The sequence below is a fragment of the Gopherus evgoodei genome, chromosome 8 (genome assembly GCF_007399415.2).
Source record: "Gopherus evgoodei ecotype Sinaloan lineage chromosome 8, rGopEvg1_v1.p, whole genome shotgun sequence".
NCBI lineage: Eukaryota > Metazoa > Chordata > Testudines > Testudinidae > Gopherus > Gopherus evgoodei.
The window spans coordinates 100,948,412-100,968,930 of record NC_044329.1 but is presented as its reverse complement, the minus strand read 5'-3'; the positions used below and the strand labels follow the sequence as shown (position 1 = coordinate 100,968,930).

Genomic DNA, 20,519 nt, shown 5'->3' with positions numbered 1-20,519 from the left:
ACTTTTTTGGAAAGGTGACTGGTTCATAAAGTTCTCACCACAACCAAACCCCCTTGGTTGGATTTACTTTCATTTTCAACAACAGACACCACAGTAAACTGCAACAGCTCAGCCAAGCTGGTCTAGCCAGCTGCTGTATGCAGTTTGCCTTATATGAATTGAAATAATTTAGAGACCAATTGTAGAAATGTTTTGCAATTTCTTCTCCAGACTGAGGCTGCCGTGATGGAAAGGACAAAGAATCCCAATTTCATTTCAGACACAGGTTGCAAATAAAGGATATTTTTATTTAGAGACAATTGTATGTAAAAAGGCTGTAAATGTTGATCTATTAGGCCCTGAGGAAAGTAGTAATTACCAGGCAGTAAAACACATTAAAGCAAAAAAGTGTTCTTCCCTATGTCCATTTGGGCTACATAGTAGTCACCTCTTGAGTTTGTTACAGAGTAGGCATATGGATTTTATACCATTTAAAGAGAACGCTAAACAAACAGAACTAATGCTGTATTTAACAGTTTCTCGTGCTCATAACCCTATAAAAAAGGTGCTTAAGGGCAATGCCACCAGGGGTAAAGCGATGAAGAGACACATATGGACTCTTCTGTGACTTTTAATAGCCATCCTTTTGAGCAGAGAGCTGTAGCTTCTTAAAGAATTCACACAGTAATCAGTTCTTGCCTTGCAAAGAACCTCTCCAGCTAGTGCACACAGGGTTCAGTGAATTCCACTCTGCAATAGCTGCGGGAAGATGTGCAAATCTCCACTGCAAAACAAGGGGGACCAACCGCAAACATTTAGTTTCAGACAGAAATCTGCATTTTAAGACTCCTGGTATTAGCCATAATACAGTTGGTTACAACTCACAGGAGTGCTTCCTCATGTGCACCTTCCTATTGTACTGCTAAGAAAAAAGGTGCCGATTTTTTAAGTGTTTGAAACGTTTAACAAAAACCATTTGAACAAGAGACAGTTCTGAGATGCAACTCATTCAGTTACCAGACCATATTGTGGCCCAGGTGCACTGTGTAATAATGAAAATGAGTAAGTCAAATTACAAAAAAGCCAAAACAGGCAAGAACAAAAATCCTGCCCAAATGCCAGGCAGACCTTAAATTCAGTGAAAACTTTTAATTATGTGGGATTTAAACATCGAGTCCTTAAATTGCGGTTATCAGTTTACAGTAAATGCCAAGATATATATTTGGATCTAAAGTGGATAATATACCTCAATATCAAAGCTGAGAACCCTGACACGTAGGTACTACAGCAATATGATGAATTCCTGAGAGTTTTACTAATTAGAGCACCATATATGTCTCAAGTTTGTTTGTTTTTTTTTAAACATAAAACCCTAACAGGTCACTGCAGAATGTACTACTTGCTATCTGTCATCAAGTCACTTGTTCCTCACACCAACAGAACTATTAAAAGCCAGTTACATGAGCAAGATCTGTCCTATCCAAATTCCTTTGCAAATATGAGTTAGCATTAGGGCCATTCAGGGTTACACTGGTTTAAGACAGCTATGGCCGCTGAAGGAATGGAATTAAACCAAGGGAAACAAAACTTGAATATATATCCACCACCACCACCCTGAATCCATTTGTAAGTGTTCAGTTTGCTTTTTTGCTGAAAATATTGCAGCTGCATCTCAGGATTTCTTATTACATATATTTGTGGCGTGGTGCCTGCACTGTTAAATACATTAATAAACTTGTGTGCAGTTACTTTATCTTTAAGAGGTAGTATGGTCCCTTCAAAAGTGATGACATGCTTGCTTACATTTAACTGATGCTCATAAGTTACCAACATTTGTTTCCCATGTGAGGCAGATATTGAAATGTAAGGATGAAATGCTATCACCAAAATACATCTTCATATTTCTTGCTTACCATTCTAACAAAAAGGTTGTCAATTCAAACTTTTTGAGCTGAGCCTTAGATTGCTACTAGGAAAGCTTTACTAACTTTACTGTTTTCCACATGTCTTTATATAGATCAATTTAATTTAAGAAAACACTCATTAGTAACAATTCTGCAAACCCTCTTGAAACTAAAATCCAAGTTGCTAGTTTCTCAAACTACATAGTTTACAAAGTAAACAGTACTCGCTTGTGTTCTTTAGATATGGCTTTCTGCACACCATTTTGTTTTGCAGATATTTTGCCATCAGACAGAAATGTTGCCCCTTTTATCCTGTAGCATAACGTACATACTTCTGTATCACTTAAAGCACAAACTCCTTGCACTAAACAATGCAAAGGGCCAGATCTACAAATGTATTCAGGTGCCTAAAGATGCACACAGGGTGCCTAGTATAAGTGTTACATGGGGCCTATCTGCATCTTTAAGCACCTTTGCGATTCTGCCCTCCATTCTTTAATATCAACTGCCAGGCAAAACATACCTCGTGAAACAAGTGAAAAGTGACAAATTAACCCTGTTCTCCTCAAAAGCAGGTACTAATCTCATAACATAATAACTGAGGTTTCTTCAATTGCCAAGAATATTTAAAGATTTTTTTTTTTTAAAAAGAGCTTTATTATACAAAAGATCAAGTAAAGTGATCCAAACAGAAGTTTTGTAATTCTGCTAAGAGTTGCACTCCATGATTTACATTCAAAATACACTTTTTGAAAAGGCCACCAAAGAAGATAGGAAGACTGATTAGTCCCACTTTCTTCCAGTTCAAGAACGCTAAACATATACTGTCCATCTGTAGCAGTATCAGCAATGTAACCTATTTAATTTACTTAACTATTCTTTGAACTCCAAGAACTGCTGAAGTCTTTTCTTATGCTCTGCAGACACTTGAACTGCACTAGAACAAAATAGAAGCATAAAATTTTACATTAATATATTACATCTACTGTAGAGCAAAGCCTCATAGGTCAAAATATTTTAAGCACAAGTTGAAATCTATAGTTGGGAGTCCATTAGAAATCTACAAAACCCAGTTGTGTTGTATAATAAAAACCTACATTCAAATATAAGGGCAAGACAAGCAAATTCAGATTTGGAGTTGGATACTACTTCTTGAACCTGCTCACATGTATGAAAGTATTAAATCGTTTTAATTACTGAAATATATTTGTTCTTTTAAACGAGATCCTAAACAGTAATTCACTTATAAGCTCCTTTAGTATTTAACAAATTCATGCACATCTTCTCCCAATGTAAACAATCTATTTTAAATATATCTGAAGTCTGCAAAGGAAAAATCCCTTATAAAGTAGGGATTGCTCATGTGTTACTGTTACTTTCAAAGTTAATAGCACGGTGGCCAAATGCCAACTGAAGAATGATGATCTCATAGTTCATGTAACTTCCATCAATCCACATGTCCACAAATTAGGAATGAGGCTGCCCATTGCTTTTACAACAGCACAGCCAGCCAGCGCCTGACAGTCAAAGCCCCATGTTTGAGAGCTACTAGAACTCTACAGATGATTATCCCTGTGAATAATACATATTCATTGCCATTAGGAGGGGGAAATAGGGAAAACTCCCTTTGTGTTTTCAACAGCTGAAAATTGTTATTAGATGTCCTGTAAAGGTCCTATACATGGGATTTCCCTTTCCATAGGTACACTTGGGCCATGTCTACACTTACAAGCTTATAGCTGTGCCCTTGTAAGAGCACTGGTGTAGCCATGTTATTGACATAATAAAACCAGCTCAATGAGCAGCAAAAACTATGGTGGTGGGAAAGCATCTCCTGCCAACATAGCACTGTGCACATGAGTGCTTATGCCGGCAAAACTTTTGTTGCTTAGGGGTGTGAAAAAACTACCCCTAGAGCAACAAAAAAGTTTTTTTGACATAAGTGCTAATGTAGACATGACTTTTGTCACTACATTCACTTAAACAGAACTAAGCAGGTAGCTGCCAATACAAAAGGCCTTACTTTAGATGTTCTCCAAAAGTAGTAGTGATCCGGTATATCGCAGTTTTCAGGGATGCTCTAAGTGCAAATCGTAGCGTTTTGAAGGAGGTATCCATCAGACTTCCCGAAATCCTGAGAGGTTTGCTAGAAGCATGAGGCAGCTTGAAATGTTTATCTACAACCTGGATTGACAAGTGAATGAGAAGAACTGTTCTGTTGAATCAATTTTAAACGAACTCTAGTAGCACAGGCAGTTGTGCCAAGCAAAGCAAAGAGACTAACAGCAAATTCAGAAGTTTCACCACTGACAAGTAAAAAAGATTGGAGACAGCTTGACCCAGCATTCCTTCTGCATCTTGGCCAATGGAAATACAGGAGCAGACTTTGTAAACTGAGATTCTCCATTTATGGATTCTTTAAATGCTGAACATAGTACAAACACTGCAGCAGAAGGAACAATTCCCAACTTTGCCATGACTAATCTTTTAGAAATAAGGAAGCATTTCCATTGCATGTTTTTGGAATGCCTTAAGAATTTTAATTACCTCTAAAATTCTGAGAATCTGCCATTAAGACACAACAGTGATTGTAATAAATGGCACATAACATTACCTTGGAGACACATCTGTGTGATTAACACACTCCCAAATGTATCATTAGTGATATGATAATTGATTCTAAAGTAATCTCTAATATTTGCTGAGAAACATGAAACAGGTTTGATCTCCTGAAATGTGTTGGCTCTGTAATTGAAATGCTGTATGTTACATGTGATCAAGTTGAAGATTAAATCCTAAACACTTCTGTTGACACTATAATAATTACTTCCATGAGACAATGTTTATAATTGAGCATTTTGTATCATCTATTTAAAAAACTTTCCAAGTGTAATGTCAGTAAGAAAGATCTAATGAAGTATTTATTCATCTAAAAAAGGATTCTGGTGCTTTGTTTAGCTTAACTGAAGATTATGATAAGTCACTTTAAGTGGCGACATAGTTTCACTTTATAGTTAGTCAGCAGTGCCAGTGAGAGACACGAAAATGAACAGGAAAACTTCCCCCTTGAACTAGTTTTGCACTAAGGAGATGTCAAGGATCCTCACCTCCTGAAGAGTCAGTAAGGTATTCAGAATAGCTGGCAATGTAGTTTGGACGACTCCAAATCGATCTTCAGTAAATGAGGCTGCAACCAAACGGGATAGACCTCCAAGCAAAGAAAGAGGTTAATATTAAGTCTAATATAACTAAGACCTAACTCATCTTGATTTAGCCTCCAGAAATGGAACAAATAGGATTCAATTTTAGGGATTTAATGGGCCGGATCCTGGCCCCCACTGCAGTTTACAGCAACTGCAACCTGGAGATTCCTTTAAGTACAGCGCAGCCAGGTGCAGGTTACAGCAGTCCTGAGGCTGCTCCATGGTATAAACTATCCCCAGATTTGTTGCCTTAGCTGCCCATCTACATTTGCTGCCTTCCCCATCACCTTGCAAGTCTTACACTTAGAGATCACCAGAACTAGCTCCATAGCTCTAACCAAGCATTATCCAGTTAAGCACCATTAATAGTTAGTTAACCCACACTGCCCATTTTGCATGGGCAATACTTCCTCCACATAATGGTAAAATGTCCACTTTATCCTTTTAAATCCCTTCTCAAAACTTACCTCTGCCATGATACCCACAAGTCACTTCCATCTGGCACTGGCAGGTAAATGGCAAGCTGCCACATCTGTTTAATTTATAGTTCTTATCCCCCTGCAACTCACCTCACCCCTTTTGCTTTTTGAATTCTGCCTTGTGTAAACTGCCAGTTTTCTAGCACACAGATTGCAGTCTTTATTTTGCTGTACAGTGCCTGCCCTAGCACAACATAACATAACATAATATAATCAGTCAATTATGCAGGTCATGACTAGGCAGATTGCCAGCAGGAATTATTGCTATAATATCTATTGCTCAAGTATCTCGATTTAAAAAAGTCTCCAAACTGGGCAAATAGCTATCTGATGCAATCGTGTGTTTTCATCGCTGTTACCTTTGTTCTCTCCACTCCACCTCCCTCCATCTGTTACTTCCACCTATTGTTTGTCTTACATCAGGAATCAGAACATTCAAAAACCAGTGGAAGAACACTTCAACCTCTCTGGTCACTCAGTAACAGACATAAAGGTGGCAATTTTGCAACAGAAACAGCCCCTTTTGTGGGTTTGTATTACAAGTTCAATGTTGCATACGCTTCACTAAAACAAAAGTAATTTGTTGCCCCAGGTGGGTATCAGCAGTGGGGATTAAACCAGGATTTTTTGATCTAAACCCATGAACATCTACTGCTTGAGCCAAGAGATCCAAGTCTGCTAGCTCAAAGCCAGTAGCAGATTCAGATTTTATAATCCAGCCACTCGAGGTGGACAAAACAGCCACATGGTGTGAGTGTGGGTTATACTTACAAGAGAAGGTCTTTATTTAAATTAATTTACATAGTAATGGATACAGCAAGTCTGGAATTGGAGCCTTTCATGATGTCCACTGCTGTTGCACCACAAACCCCGAATAACGAACACAAATTCAAATGGAAGTTGCTTACCTTCTAATGCCCAAATATGCATTTGGGCATCAGAAAAGACAGCCTGGATCGAGGCCTCTGGATGCTGAGGAGAAAGCATAAGATTTCAGAAAAATATATGGGGGTCCCCCCCCCCCCGACAACCAGCCATCACAGTTGTTTGTTCAAATACGACCCCACACATTACTTAACAAGACTATAAATGCATGCCCAGTTTACACAGTTGTACAGTGTAGTCCCCACCGGAAAAGACTTGCTATTGAGTTTTACTGGCATCTACTATAGGTGCTGTAGGGACCGAAACATTTAACTGGAACTTGCCTGCTCTAAATAGTTATAGCACGCTCATCTCCATTGCAGCTAATGTCCACCATGGGATCTGTTTGCCTACACAAAATAAGCATACTTCAAAACGCTGGGCAAACCTACCCCAGGATGTGGCAAGCTACTTGCATTTATGTACCACCTCCCACCCTGGCAGAAAAGGCTGCAGGACCCACCTGTAAAACAAGCAGATCTCAGGAGATGCATTGGAGGCCAGGACCATTTAAAAGCCCTGAACATGCACACTAGTTCTGCCCCTCCGAGTGATACCCCAGATTCCTGATTGCCGTTGCCCATGAAAACCATGAGTGGGGGCTTTACAAAAAATAAGGTTATATAATCTGTTCTAACTTCAATGGGGCCTGAGCAGCACTTAACTTGAAACGAAAGAGGTGTCGGGGCTGAAGCAGTTTTTTTACTTTCATAACAGACACACCAAGCCCAGAGGTGCCGGGGCTCTGACCTGGCACAAATTAAGCACTGTGCTTGAGGGACAATGTACATGCGATAGCTCCCCAACTGACCCAATATGGCCCACTCTCTATCCCAGACTTCACAAAGGTCTCTGTGGGGCCAGGACTGGGAGGCATAAAAATTGCCATGAGGCAGCTGAACCCCTCCCTTTATACTAGGCAGAGGAGAAGCTCTGCATGCAGAGGGTCCCCTCTATGCAGAGACCTGCAGGAACATGACCTGGCCCAGTGGTAACACTCATTTAAGTCTATGAAAGATTAAAATCAGAACTAAGGGAAATCCTTTGAATAATTCTATCATGTTATTGGATCATGTATGTGAGGATTGCTGATTTGGGGCCAGTCAATTAAACTAAATCCACACAATTTAAAAAATGCTGAACTCTACCTATTTAATCTTTTGTACCAATATTATGATTTTAAAAAGTTTCCAGCACGTTGACCCTCTCTGCCAAAAAGATTTATGAAAAGTTCCAGTGGTTTGTCCACATCACAAGAACCAACCCCCTGAGAAGTCTGGTTTTAACTGGTATAACACTAGAGACTTATCTAGCAGTTAGTGTAGTGACATGAAGTCAGGATTGCTAAATTCTAATCTTGGCCCTGATGCTATGTGGAAATAGCAACGTATGCACCTCAGTTTACTGGTGTGAAAGAACAGTTCTGTTCCTATACATGATTCCAGTATTGGAGGCTTCAGTACAACAGTACATAACATGCAGTAAGACCCTGGAATAAAAGATGTTCTAGAAATGTTACTACCAAATTTAGAGAGTTCACTTAATACAGGATTAGAACCCACTTCTGCCCATGTGTTTCTGGTGTACCCAACCAAATGCTGTCACAAAACATACATTCATCCTTACCTTGCTGAAGAAATACATTATCAGCACTCGTTTTGACAAGAAATTCCTAACCTGAGTAAGAGAGCAAAAAAACCCTGAAGATTAAGAAAATATATAGGCAACATTTCTGATATGCATTTTAACACTTCCACAACCTTACAGTCCCTATATATGGAGAAGAGTGTTCTGAAGAATTAGGGTTGTTTTAAAAAACATTTTTTTAAATTAAAAATTAGGTCAGCTAATCTGAGGAGAAAGGTCATACAATAAAATGAAGTTTCCCTTTTTTTTAAAAAAAACACCCCCCTCCCCAATTTGCATGCTACATACAAAAACAGAAGATGGTTTTAACTGGTTTGTACTACAATTTTTACTTCACCTGCTCCTGCTTGTTCTGGAGCCATGTATAAATAAAGCTTGGCTGTATTGCTTCATTACCAATTCTTGCAACAGAGATCACAGGGAAGGACGCTGGATGAGAGCCATTTATTTGCAGATCTACAAGAGAAATCCAACCAAGTTAGAGAAAAATAGCTACTCTCTAGATGGAGCAATCATTCAACTCCAAAGACAAGGATTTGTACAGTCAAGACAATATTCCAATTATACCGAAAGAGGAGGATGATAGGGGATTGAAATCGAAGATCCCCACCTGAATTTGATGTCCACAGCTTTGGTCCTCTTCTCATAAGATGAGGACTTTGGACTGATCCATGCCAAGGAGAGTTTAAATCCAGAATTCCAGCCTTGCGATTTAGAGAAGGAGGAGAACTGAAAGGTGAACCAAAAGAGCTTCCAAGATCAGATGTAGACAATGCCTTTAAAGGCATGAGGGATGATTTAACCAGGGAAGGCATGTGGGTTCTAGACACAACATTAGACCTCTGTGTCTGGAAGGCCATTTCTTCTGTAACAGTTGCTTCTGGTGATAAAGAACACATTGCATGGAGACATACAGGCTGGCATGTGTCAACCCATTTTTCTACTAGTGTCTCCCCTAAGGTTACTATTCCCATAGCTATTTCAGCACCATCTATACACCCCAATACAGATTGGGATTTTCTGTACAATATTTGTGCTTCCAGTTCTTATTCCAAGACAATTTGGGAAACAGGATGTCTGTGTGTATCCCAGCCTCTCCTTAAGTGTTATTTGCACATTTCTACACCAACACTGGCTGAATCATAACAAACATCCCTCAAACTCGTACAGCAGGGGCAAGCCAACTTTTTGGCCTGAGGGCCATTTTCATTTTGGAAATTGTACAGAGGCTGGTTAGGGGAGGCTGTGGCTCCCCAAACAAACAGCCAGGCATTGCCTGGCCTCCACCCCCTACCCACCGCCTGCTTCTTGCCCCCTGACAGCCCCCAGAACCCTCACCCTTGACTGCCCCCTGCCGCCCCATCCAACCCCTCCTCTCATTCCTGACTCTCCCTCCCCCCACTCAGACCCCTGCCCCATCCAACCACCCCTTCTCCCTAACCGCCCAGGGAACCCCAGCCTGACTGCCCCCCCGCTGCTGCATACAATCTCCCCTTTCCTTCTTGACTGCCCCCCCTCAGTACCCCTGCACCCATTCAACCCAACCCCCCCCATTCCTCACCCTTTGACCACCCCCACCCCTATTCACACCCCCACCCCAAACTCCCTTGCCTTCTATCTAGCCCACCTGCTCCCTGCCCCCTTACCATGCTGCCTGGAGCTCTGGTGGCATTATAGCAGTGCCACCTGGCTGGAGCCAGCCACGTCACCGCACAGCACAGCACAGAGCACCGGGTCAGGACAGGCTCTGTAGCTGCGCTGCCCAGCGGCCCATACCATTGCGCCAGCGGCACGCTGAGGTTGTGGAGGTGGGGGAACAGCGGGGAAGGGACCGGGGGTGAGCCTCCCAGGGCAGAAGCTCAGGAGAGGCCTGCCAACCAAATGTGGCCCGTGGGCCATAGTTTGCCCACCTCTGTCCTACAGCATTAGAACAAGACTAATTCTACCACCTTAAACTAGCAATAGTAAATTGCAGGCAGCACCAGAGTCAGAAAATGGGTTATAGCAAGATTTTAGCCCTCTCTACAGCAGGTTCCACCACTTAGTAAAAGTAGTAGTAATAGTTTGACTTCCTTAAGCCACACAAATATGAAGAAAAAAAAAGACAACAAGAGTGCTGTTAAATGCACTAAGTAAACTGGAAAAAGTTTTCTCTCTCCAAGTTTTCTGTTTTAGTTCTCCTTGGTGTTACTTTTAGCAAAAGATAGCTTAAAAATAATTGTTTTGTAACCTAACAGTGTTCCCTTAATACTTGAGAACAGTACAACTACCCACTTGGTTCTCCATATCAGTTTATACTAGTATTATTACACTTCCCCTTGCAATACAGCACATCTTTTGGGGGTATGCTGGTTTAAAGCCCACCACAGCAGCTACTTTGAATCTTCTCTCATAAAAAGATACCTGAAGAGCTCAAGGATCTTCCTAATTCTCCTGTAGATGGCTGTTTCACTCTCCCATTTGTAGCTGCAGCTTCCTGCTGCATAATCAGCTTCTGTGTCAAGTCACTCAAAAGATTCAAGCACTCCTTTGATATTGCTGTCCAGTTGTGAGGATGCCCACCTACCAGAGACACAGAAAAATTATTTGAAGGCACAACAGATGTTCTCTTTCTACTCAAGACACAGGTACCACCAAGCCTGTTTTGATGGTTGTGTTTATGTTCTACTTTTACTTTTAGTACAAGCTTAGAGAATTATCTGAAACATTAAATTCCTAGAAAGCCATGCTGCATTTTCACTGTGACAGTTTTTAGTCACCAGATATGTGATAGACTGCTGGCCAAATTCAAACCTTCAAGCCACACTCACTGCTCTCAGTAATCTCAATGAGAGTTGCGTGGGCAGATTGGAGGGCTGAATTTGGGCATATTAGTTGCTTAGTGGGTTTGAGACTTGAGGCCAGAAAACTGATGTCAGTTATGGTAATAAACAGATGTGAAGCTAGTCCATAACACCAGAATGCCTGATGAGGTGCAACAAAAGGTCCCCAATGGACTCAAGACAGTTTTTATTGAGCTCCTACGACATATCTCAGTACGTTAGGAGTTTCATACACTTTATTTATCATCACAGCCACTGTTTGCTTTCACAGCTGCAGGGCTGATTCGTTTCTTTATGTTTGGTTCCATCTCACTCTCATCCTCACACTAGGCTTTTATACACATCTGTTATTCTATTATTTGGTTTAAACTTATGATCTGCGATATCAATACCATTCTGCTTTTGATACTCTAGGACCTATGTTTCCTCACAGTTGTCATCTAAAAAAAAAAACCGAACACACAGCAGGCACCAGTATTTGGTAAGTTTAGTAGAGGAGACAACACTATCAAGTCTTCTCCAAATGATGCCAGGGTCTTTTTATGTACGAGTCCCTGTGGTTTATGAAGCATGCTTCAAAGCATTAGTTTTTGGGTTTTTTAAAATAAAATCTTAATATTAGAACAGCTCTTAAAAGTTTATAGCCATGAAGAATGAATTCTATAAATACCTGGCTGACTGAGGCTAAAGACCTCTTGTCGTCGCACAGGAGAATACTGGGAAAGTAACATCAAATCCTGTAAGGCCAAGAACTACAAAGGAGGAAAATGTTTTAATAGGTTATAAAAACAAGTTGACCACTTATACTCACTTCAGTCAAAATCTACTGGTTTTTGTTTTGGGATTTCAGCACAGAACTCTTCCTACAAATGCTATCCCTAATGAAGTCAATGGGATTTGCGCACAGATACCATAGCTGTGGGCAAAATTCAGCCATGATGGAAAAAAAATTAATCAGGTTGAACACTGGGAGAATGATTCCCTCACTTAGACCACTGAAAAAAAGATTCATTTCATACTGAGGCTGTTGAGCGAATCAGAACTTTGTAGAAAACTCTGCAGATTTTATGCCATTTTATTTGTCATTGAGTAGTCTAAAGTGCCAATTTCTGGCTCTAATGGTTAAAGACAAGACAGAAATAATGGAATTTACACTGAAACAAAAGCATAGTTTTAAGGCAAGTTCTCTCACTGCCTGCCAGGGCTAGATAACAAGTTAGTCGTGCTATATAAAAATTGTGTCAGGCCTCTAACAGTACTTTTCTGAAAATTTATCAAGCACCCAATAGATGCCCCAAAACATCAATGATACTCAGACCTCAGTGGTTCAGCAGCCAGATAAGCAATCAACATTACCCAAAAGAGCCTCAGTAGTGTGAACTCATTGTTTCATTTACTACAGTACTCTATATTCATACCATATAAGCATCCTGATTAATAACTACAATCACACAGTCTCCCAAGTCTGAGCATCACTGCTGTGATTTCTTAAATCCTGCAGATAAACAAAATTCAGTTTTAAATTACGCTTTTAATAAACTGAGATTACAATTTCAGGAATCATTACAAACTAGGGTTTGCACATCTTTAATTCTGTTGATGGTCGCTTCTCTTCAGCAAGCCCTTTTCCAAAAAAGAAACAGAACTGGAAACACTGGGAACTGTAATGCATCTCAGCAGTAGCGTTAGATAAGCTATAAGTCTCTGAACTCATTAACTACAGCACTTCCCTGTGCAAGGAAATATTCTCAGCTAGATCATTTGTAAGACTCCAGTTTAAGACTTTACACCACAAAATAAGAGCAACATTTAGTAAATTGGTTCAAGTACTACATTTGTCACTTCAGAACACAAAGTTCGACATTTATCATTGTCAAATTCACAGGAGGTTTGCCACTATAATTTGTGAATCATGTTAATTTTTGTGTTATTGCCTTTAAAGAAATATATATTTTTACAGAGGACAGAAACCCAAGGAAATGTTGGGTCTTGAAGATAGGGAACAGAAGGACAAACAATAGGAGAGATGCAGCAGCATCAGAAGTGTTGAGTGCACAAATATGTGCATATATGTAGTCTAGTACATGTAATTCTAAACAGTGCCTATTCACCTGACAAAGATACAAGCTTGAAAAAACAGTTAACACAAAGTGAATGGAATTTCATATATGCTCTGTTTTAACAGAAGTGTACAGTAGTCTACAAACACAATTGACTAAGTGATATAAAATACCAGAAACTGCTTCTTTCTACCTAAATGAATCTTCCTTCAGCTTAAACACTGATCCCGTACAGCAAACATACATAAGGTATCACTATGAAACTTAAAGACAGAAGTTTAAGCACTGCACAGTGTTTCTGACTGTTCTGAATTAGGCTGATTTTTTAAGGAACATTTGCTGCAGTCAAAACTATTACACGTAAGTCTCCCATTATCTGCAGTCAGGGAATCTTAGGGTATGCCTATATTACAAAATTATATTGCCCTAAGTTACGTCGATGTACAGCCACTGCAGTAATTCAATCACTTTTACATGTCCACACGACACTTGTTGCAGCAGTGGCATGCATCTTTACAAGGAGCGTGTGCACTGACTGAACTGTCAGTGTGGGGCGTTGCGGGACGGCTTCTGAAAGTTAGCAACAGTCCAAGTAAGCAATATATGTTTACACTGACACTGCGTTGACATAAGCACTATGCCTCTCGTGGAGCTGGAGTTAAGCTGGCGTACTGGGCGAGTTACATCGGCAGGAGCGACATTTTAGTGTAGATACTTAGAGTTAGGTCAACGCAAGGCAGCTTATGTTAACTTAACTCTGTAGCATAGACCAGGACTTAGTGAATACACATGTAATATCAAGGTGGCAGTTCAAATACCTTTATAAGAAGGGGAGGGTTACTGTTTAAGATTTTAGGCAGGCATTGGTCTGTTTCCTCTGCGAAAGTTGGTTGAACAGGAAAATGATGTGCCTGAAATTAGAGAAAAACAACTAAATTTGTTCTTCACTAGTTATCTTATGCAGAACAAAACACTGAAATAAATTAATGAGAGACCGCAGTCAAGTTAATTTTTTGTCACTAGCCAAACTGTCAAGGTACAAAAATATATACTCAAAAGCTTCGACATCGTGTTAAACGAGCCAGTGGTTTTTAATGCAGTAGCACAAATGGACATCTACTTTTAAACTGACAAAAACCAGACATATCACTCACTTAATCTTTACGCTACAGTCCCTCACTTTATCTTAACACCCACCAAGTAACCCTTGTGGTTAAATGTTAGGGACACCATCCCACATTTTACTATGTCTTACGAAAAAGCCATAGACATAACATGAAGTGATGCACATCCCATTACCAGAAGGGCATATCAACCTAAACTGTATCGGTCAAATAGCAAGCTCAAAGTTAGACAGAGTTAGCTGTGTCCTGAAGGATTCAAGGCCATTAAAGGGGCACTGTCAGATTTAACATTTCTGTATCTGTATTAATAACTCCGTAGGTTAAAATTCTTTGTTTTAAATAATCTAATTCAGTTGTCATTCTGATGCTCACATTTTATACGTTCATATTTTTGGCTTTCTGGTTCTCATGCTACAACATTTAGACTGCAAATATAGAAGGGAAATGTTAAAATCCCAACAAAAAGCTGATTTAATTACAAGTATCCATCAATGTACTTTTAGTCACATTAAATTTAGTTAAAATAATATGGATGTACAGTTTGGGCCAAGACTTCGTAGCAGTTTCAGGTTTAAAGCAGACTATTCTTGAAACTATCTCTTTTCTCCCTCCCCTCCATTTCTAAATAGAAACTTTAAGTTCTATCACATTAAAAAGCCAAACAGCTAATAAAATGACTTCAAGCAGAATAGGAATTGCTCCAGAGACTTATCAGCTTACATCACATTCAACTCTATGTATGTACAGCAACTTTTAGTGAGCTGAACCACCTAAAAAAAAAAACCCTCACCATGTCACCTTCTACAGGTAAACAAACTTTTCCTGTGATCTCTTCTGCTGAATAGCCAAAAAACATTTTACAAGGAAACCTCAAGGTCTAGAGGCATGTTTTGATGCCTTTAGTAAACTGGACACTTTCTTCAGAAAGTTCTGATCTGGACATTTGGGGGGGGCGGGGCAGGGATAGTTCAGTGGTTTGAGCATTGGCCTGCTGAAGCCAGGATTGTGAGTTCAATTCTTTAGGAGGCCATTTAGGGAACTGAGGTAAAAATCTGTCTGGGGATTGGTTCTGTTTTGAGCAGGGGGTTGGACTAAATGACCTTCTAAGGTCCCTTCCTACCCTAATCTTCTATGATTCTATGACTTAAAATACTAGACACACTAAAAATGCCAGTTTTAGACTCTCATCGGGGCAGCAATAAAGCATTATGTGGAATTAAAGATTCTACAAAGGTGCATAGGAAAACTTAATTATTCTAAAATTATACTAAAAGCTGAAGTAATCATATCCGTGGCTTTCCTGAAGGACTTGAGAGGGAGGACTTCTATAAACCCATTTGAATCTTTGTATTTCATTAATAAACTTTAATCCTCCCATTTGAGTCTCTGAAGTAGTTTGTATTAAAATAAATTGCTCTGGCTTGCAACTTATGTCATGTTTGCCTTACTGTTATTACCCTCGCACAGTCGTCTGATCACAGAAAAGTTACTTATATTCTGAAAAATAAAGACAATTCTCCCCATCTTCTCAAAGTAAAGGGGAGTACATATCTCCTCTGATATTGCTAAAACTTCCTGTTCATGTTTGTAGAAAAACTTCTTTGCATTCTGAATTTGTTTGTAGGTCAGTATTTTCCAAACTTTTGGGAGCCACACTACCATTCAGGAACATGAAACTAACTGCAACACATTTCAACTTGCCATAAGTTGTCAGAGGCCCACCCATATTTTACTTTTTCAAAATAAGACACCTCCTCTCTTGTCTTACATGATTTTATGACTAGTAAAATGATTACTGTAGACATTTAATCATTAGCATTTGAGCTAGCACCCATTGAAATAGGGCAGTTCAAACCTCAAAGCTATTGTTCCAGGCTCTCTGAAAATTCAGGTAGCCATCGCTGCATCCGTTATAGTTGAGTCACAGTTTGAAGGTTTTCTCCATCTTCATAACAGCTAGAGACTTTGAATGAAAGCTGACACTCTGAGGAACAACTGAGATGTCTGCCCCATATTTTAAGAAAACATTGCTTTAGGTTTTAAAACCTCAGCCCTTTTTTCTGCGAAGCTGTAGCTCAGCAAAGTCTACGAAAAAATAATGTCATGTTATGGGGGTGATTTTTATTCTCTGCTGTTTTACAAAAAGTATCTAAACTAGACAACGAGGAATAAGACTCCAACTCTTTACTATTGGGACTTCACTGTTTCTTTACTGAATCATGGTCTCAGCTTTAAATACATTATGAGTCATATTAAAATAAATCTTAGCCATATTAATTTGAAGCTTAACAATTAAGTAAAAAAGGAGAAAAATGTATTAATTCCCAAGATGCTTTGAAGTCTCTTTCAATAGCTCAGCCTGTATTCTGTTAAATCAAAATTGTTTGCATTACAGTGTTATGTACTTTGGGGGTTCTGTTTGAAGTTTCTAAGAAGGTAGGGTTCATCAAACGTTGGCTGAGCACATGTCGCTCTCTCATTTCAAGTTGAGCTACTGCAATAAAAAACAGCTAAAATGCAAAAGATATTCTACAAATATTAGTTTTCCCATTTAAACTGTAGTTGTCTATAGATGTCACAACCTTGCTATGGTATTGGAAAGGGGAAGGAAAATACTTCAATCAAGCAAAAAAGGGATGGGAGATATCCATCAGCTGGTCTCTGCATTAAAGCATGGTCCCCAGTATGTAATGTTTGAGAACCACTCGTTTAAATTATACGTTAGTGAATATTGCTTTTGAACAGAAGCATTTTTTTCCACAACAACACTGACGTCATCCCCATATAGCAGTCACCCAATACTAACCTCTGTAGCATAGATTTTGAAGAGTAACCATGCAATGTGCCAAGTAATCAGAAGAAATATACCACATAACCAGGTATGGTAGAGCAAGGATAGATCCAGAAGACCAGTAAGTGTGTCAAGAGGATGAAGTTTACTGGGGGTTTAAAAAAAAAAAAAGTTATATATACATACACACACACACACCCCAAACATATTTAGTATTGGAAAATGCTTATAATAGACTTCTGCAACACAAACAATTTATGGATTAAAGCTTATTACAAGAAATGTTACTTGGACAAACATTTTATCAAAAACGCATTTAGTTCTTTTAACTTGTTAGCACTGATGGTTCTGTAAGATCCAAAACTTCACAGTCAACTAAGAATGATGTTAAGCTCCCAACATTTGCCATTTTAAACAAGGAAAAGTCATAAGTAAAGAGATACTACAAAGATTGGGAAAAGGAGAATATATACAGAATACATGTATGTGATGTAAGGGAAAATATTCCCTTCTTGTATTCTAAAAGGCGGTCATTTATACTACTTACCTATCTGTATTAAGGTCCATTGTGGTACTTATCCATGCTCTTGGAATGTAACCTAGGTAGTAAACAGAAGGACATGTAAAATAGATCTCAAACTATGAAGTGTATACAAAAAGGCTAGTAAGAACTTTCATGTCAGAATGACGGTAGATTACACACAGACAAATTAATTGCAACATGGGTATAGTGGAAAAAGGTGATTTTTTCAGAGATTGGCTACAGAAAGATTGGATGTCTTTTAAAGCCCCTGACTATGAATCAGGAGATGTGGATTCTACTTCTAGGTCTATTAATGGTTTGTCTAGGGGTCTTATCCAAGTTACTTCTGTTATTCTGTTTCACCTACCTGCAAAACAGGGCTAATGCACATCTACATCACAGGGCTGTTATAAAGATAAATGTCAGTACAGCATTTTGGAATCCTCAGTGGAAAGTGATCTAGAATACTCTAGATTTCTAAAGTACCTTCATTACCTATAGAATATAAATATGGCAAGTGGAAGAGGAATACTTCAATATCCTTTAGGCTTAGAATACAAAAATTGCCATGATCGTGTGGCTGAGCCAGTAAGCCATTCACCTACACTTCATCATAATGGTGAAAAATGCTTATTTTACGTACCCAATTAAAAAAAAGCTATGCACCCTGGACAAGTTATTTGTACGGCTGAATAATAAATATTAATAGATTGGTTAAATAGTTCTCTCAGTATATATGGACAAGAAAAAAATGTCAGAACTCTTACCAAAAAAATAATACGCAACACAGACGTTTCTAACCAAGTACAGTGATTCCACACAACTATGTTTAACCAGCAGAGGCAAAGATCTTCTGAAACGTAAGTACTTGTATTGCTAAAAAAAGAAAGATTAGTTGAAGCATTCTGCATTCAAAAGAAATCACGTATAATAAAGTCCTCAAATAAATGCAGTCAACCTGAAGTCTAGTCAATTTTAAAAGATTAATTAGAAGTAGATTCAGGTGTTACCCCTAACATCTGAGTCCCCCAGCTGTAGTTTCTGCAATTGAAACCAGTAAGAAAATGTGATTGTACAGTCTTTTTTCTCCCCTGTTGCTGTGTGAAAAAAATCCAATAGTAGAGAAAACAGACCACACAGAAGAAACAAGGAAATTGACTATATATAATTTGCTGTCAAATGCACAAAGTAAGTTGCAAATAGAGGAAAGTATGTTTCTACTCTATTCTCTTAATTAGAACCTCGGGTGTTCTATACTAAAAAGCAGATAAAAATTCAGACAGCAGTATGATTTTTAAGTTTATGACAATCCTTCAAAACCATGAAATAGAGGTAGATATTCAAACCTTCTTGCACATAATCATATTTCCTTTGAAAACTGAAAAACGTCTCACTAATAAGTCTCAGAAAAGGAGAGTTGCCAATATGAAACTGCAAGCATCTAAAACTATATCAGATTTTATTTTAGGAAGCACGTGTATATTTATTGACAAACTAAACTGATAAGCCAGGTTTAAACTAAATTAAGAGTCTCATCACAATGTTTTGTACTAGTTTAACTAAATCTGTTTAAGACACCTTCAAGTTAAACCAGTACATCTCTGTGTTTAGACCAGGCATTGGTCTAGAAATCAACTGGGATCCACTGCGCCTCCTGGATTCTGAGGTATTGCAGTAGCAAGAGTCTACCTCTTCAGGTACCCTTCAAAAGCACCCAGTAGCTTCAGCTAGTGCAGAATACAGCAGCCCACAAGAACTATACACATGTAAGGGTAGTGATTGATGCTGGCTTTTTCTTCAGAGCGTGATTTAAGCTGTTATGATTTATGCTTGAATTAGTTTAGTAACCTGTTCACTGAAAGCTTGTTTTCCCCCCCCCCACATCATGAGGCTTAGAATACACTAGGCAACTCCTGCTGGGAGTTCGTGGAGTTAAACTCAATGGCAGGGCCTTCTCACATCTGGAATTCACTATGAACAGTGGTGCACCTGAGCCAGAATTTACCATGCTTCAGGGCTCTGTAAATTTTACTTGGTTGTAACATTAGGAGATTTTTGGTTTATTTTACCATTAGGATTTTATGGGATCAGGGGAGGGACCTTTGCTAGGATTTAAGCTGAAAGCCTTATTTGCTAATTTTATAATAGATTGGTTTAATAAAAGAATACAAGTGCTTGGCCACTGGCACCCACATACATTTTGGTACTGGAAGCAGACCAAAAAAGGAGGGGGGCGGGAACAACAACGAAGTTGACCCTTTGTCACTTGAGCGGATAAGATATTTATCTTTACAAAGCTTTTTAGCCTCTTACCTGTATGACTGGAAATGGCAAATAGTTCATATTGTTAACAAGGTACAAGAGACTATAATTGTAGCCCATGAAAGCTCCAGACAGCAGGAGGAAGAGGTGATACTCATTTAGGCACATGTGTTGAACAGCACCATCTAAGCTAAAGTAAAGAAATGGTTCATTTATAACATATAATACTGCAAATTACTATTCTAGATTTCAGTTTAGCATCTAACTTTAGTTAAGCAGAGCTTTGATTTTATTCATCTGACTGATGTAAATGAAAAATATTCCCAAGTGTCAGTGAGGGATGTACACCAGAGCAAGTTTTATCTGAGCTGTTAGTCCTATTACCTGTTCTTCCTACTTATACATCATGGGGCGGGGGGACCAAGATCTATTGAAGATGCCATTTAGAACAGGAGACAGGTTCTTAGGTCATTTTACAGCTGAAGGGTCATTTGACCTTTTCAGCACTGAACCTGAAGCAAAGGAGTTTTAGTTTAGATCACTGATACTCAAGACTGAGGCTCGTGAGCCACAAGTAGCTCCTTATGCATCTCCTTTGCAACACATGACATTAAAACACTGATTTAATTATTAACCTAAGTTATTAACCAATCAGGATGCTTTTACTGTGTTATTAACCAATTGTGGTTGATAATACTACTTAGTCATTTTTCTTAGTCATTATATACAGGCACACATATATACATACACACACACACCCCATGATGGGGAAATATTTAGTATATAAACTAAATATTTCCC

At 38.9% G+C, this 20,519-nt stretch overlaps 1 protein-coding gene across 3 annotated transcripts in view; it reads right to left on the bottom strand.

Annotated features, from left to right (window-relative positions):
* Nucleotides 1-298: 298 nt before the first annotated feature.
* The window catches only part of NDC1 (NDC1 transmembrane nucleoporin), a 29,369-nt gene continuing 9,148 nt past the window's right edge, over nucleotides 299-20,519 (bottom strand). For all 3 annotated transcript variants that reach the window (XM_030572736.1, XM_030572737.1, XM_030572738.1), the window contains exons 5-18: nucleotides 19,770-19,908; nucleotides 18,224-18,332; nucleotides 17,481-17,532; nucleotides 16,949-17,081; nucleotides 13,837-13,929; nucleotides 11,629-11,710; nucleotides 10,540-10,698; nucleotides 8,747-9,016; nucleotides 8,474-8,592; nucleotides 8,116-8,166; nucleotides 6,474-6,537; nucleotides 4,991-5,091; nucleotides 3,907-4,067; nucleotides 299-2,820 (exon numbers count right to left, since the gene is read on the bottom strand). In XM_030572736.1, coding sequence (XP_030428596.1) covers nucleotides 2,757-2,820; nucleotides 3,907-4,067; nucleotides 4,991-5,091; nucleotides 6,474-6,537; nucleotides 8,116-8,166; nucleotides 8,474-8,592; nucleotides 8,747-9,016; nucleotides 10,540-10,698; nucleotides 11,629-11,710; nucleotides 13,837-13,929; nucleotides 16,949-17,081; nucleotides 17,481-17,532; nucleotides 18,224-18,332; nucleotides 19,770-19,908 — 1,597 coding nt within the window. In that variant the 3' untranslated portion in view covers nucleotides 299-2,756. The remainder of the gene's footprint in view (nucleotides 2,821-3,906; nucleotides 4,068-4,990; nucleotides 5,092-6,473; nucleotides 6,538-8,115; nucleotides 8,167-8,473; nucleotides 8,593-8,746; nucleotides 9,017-10,539; nucleotides 10,699-11,628; nucleotides 11,711-13,836; nucleotides 13,930-16,948; nucleotides 17,082-17,480; nucleotides 17,533-18,223; nucleotides 18,333-19,769; nucleotides 19,909-20,519) is intronic.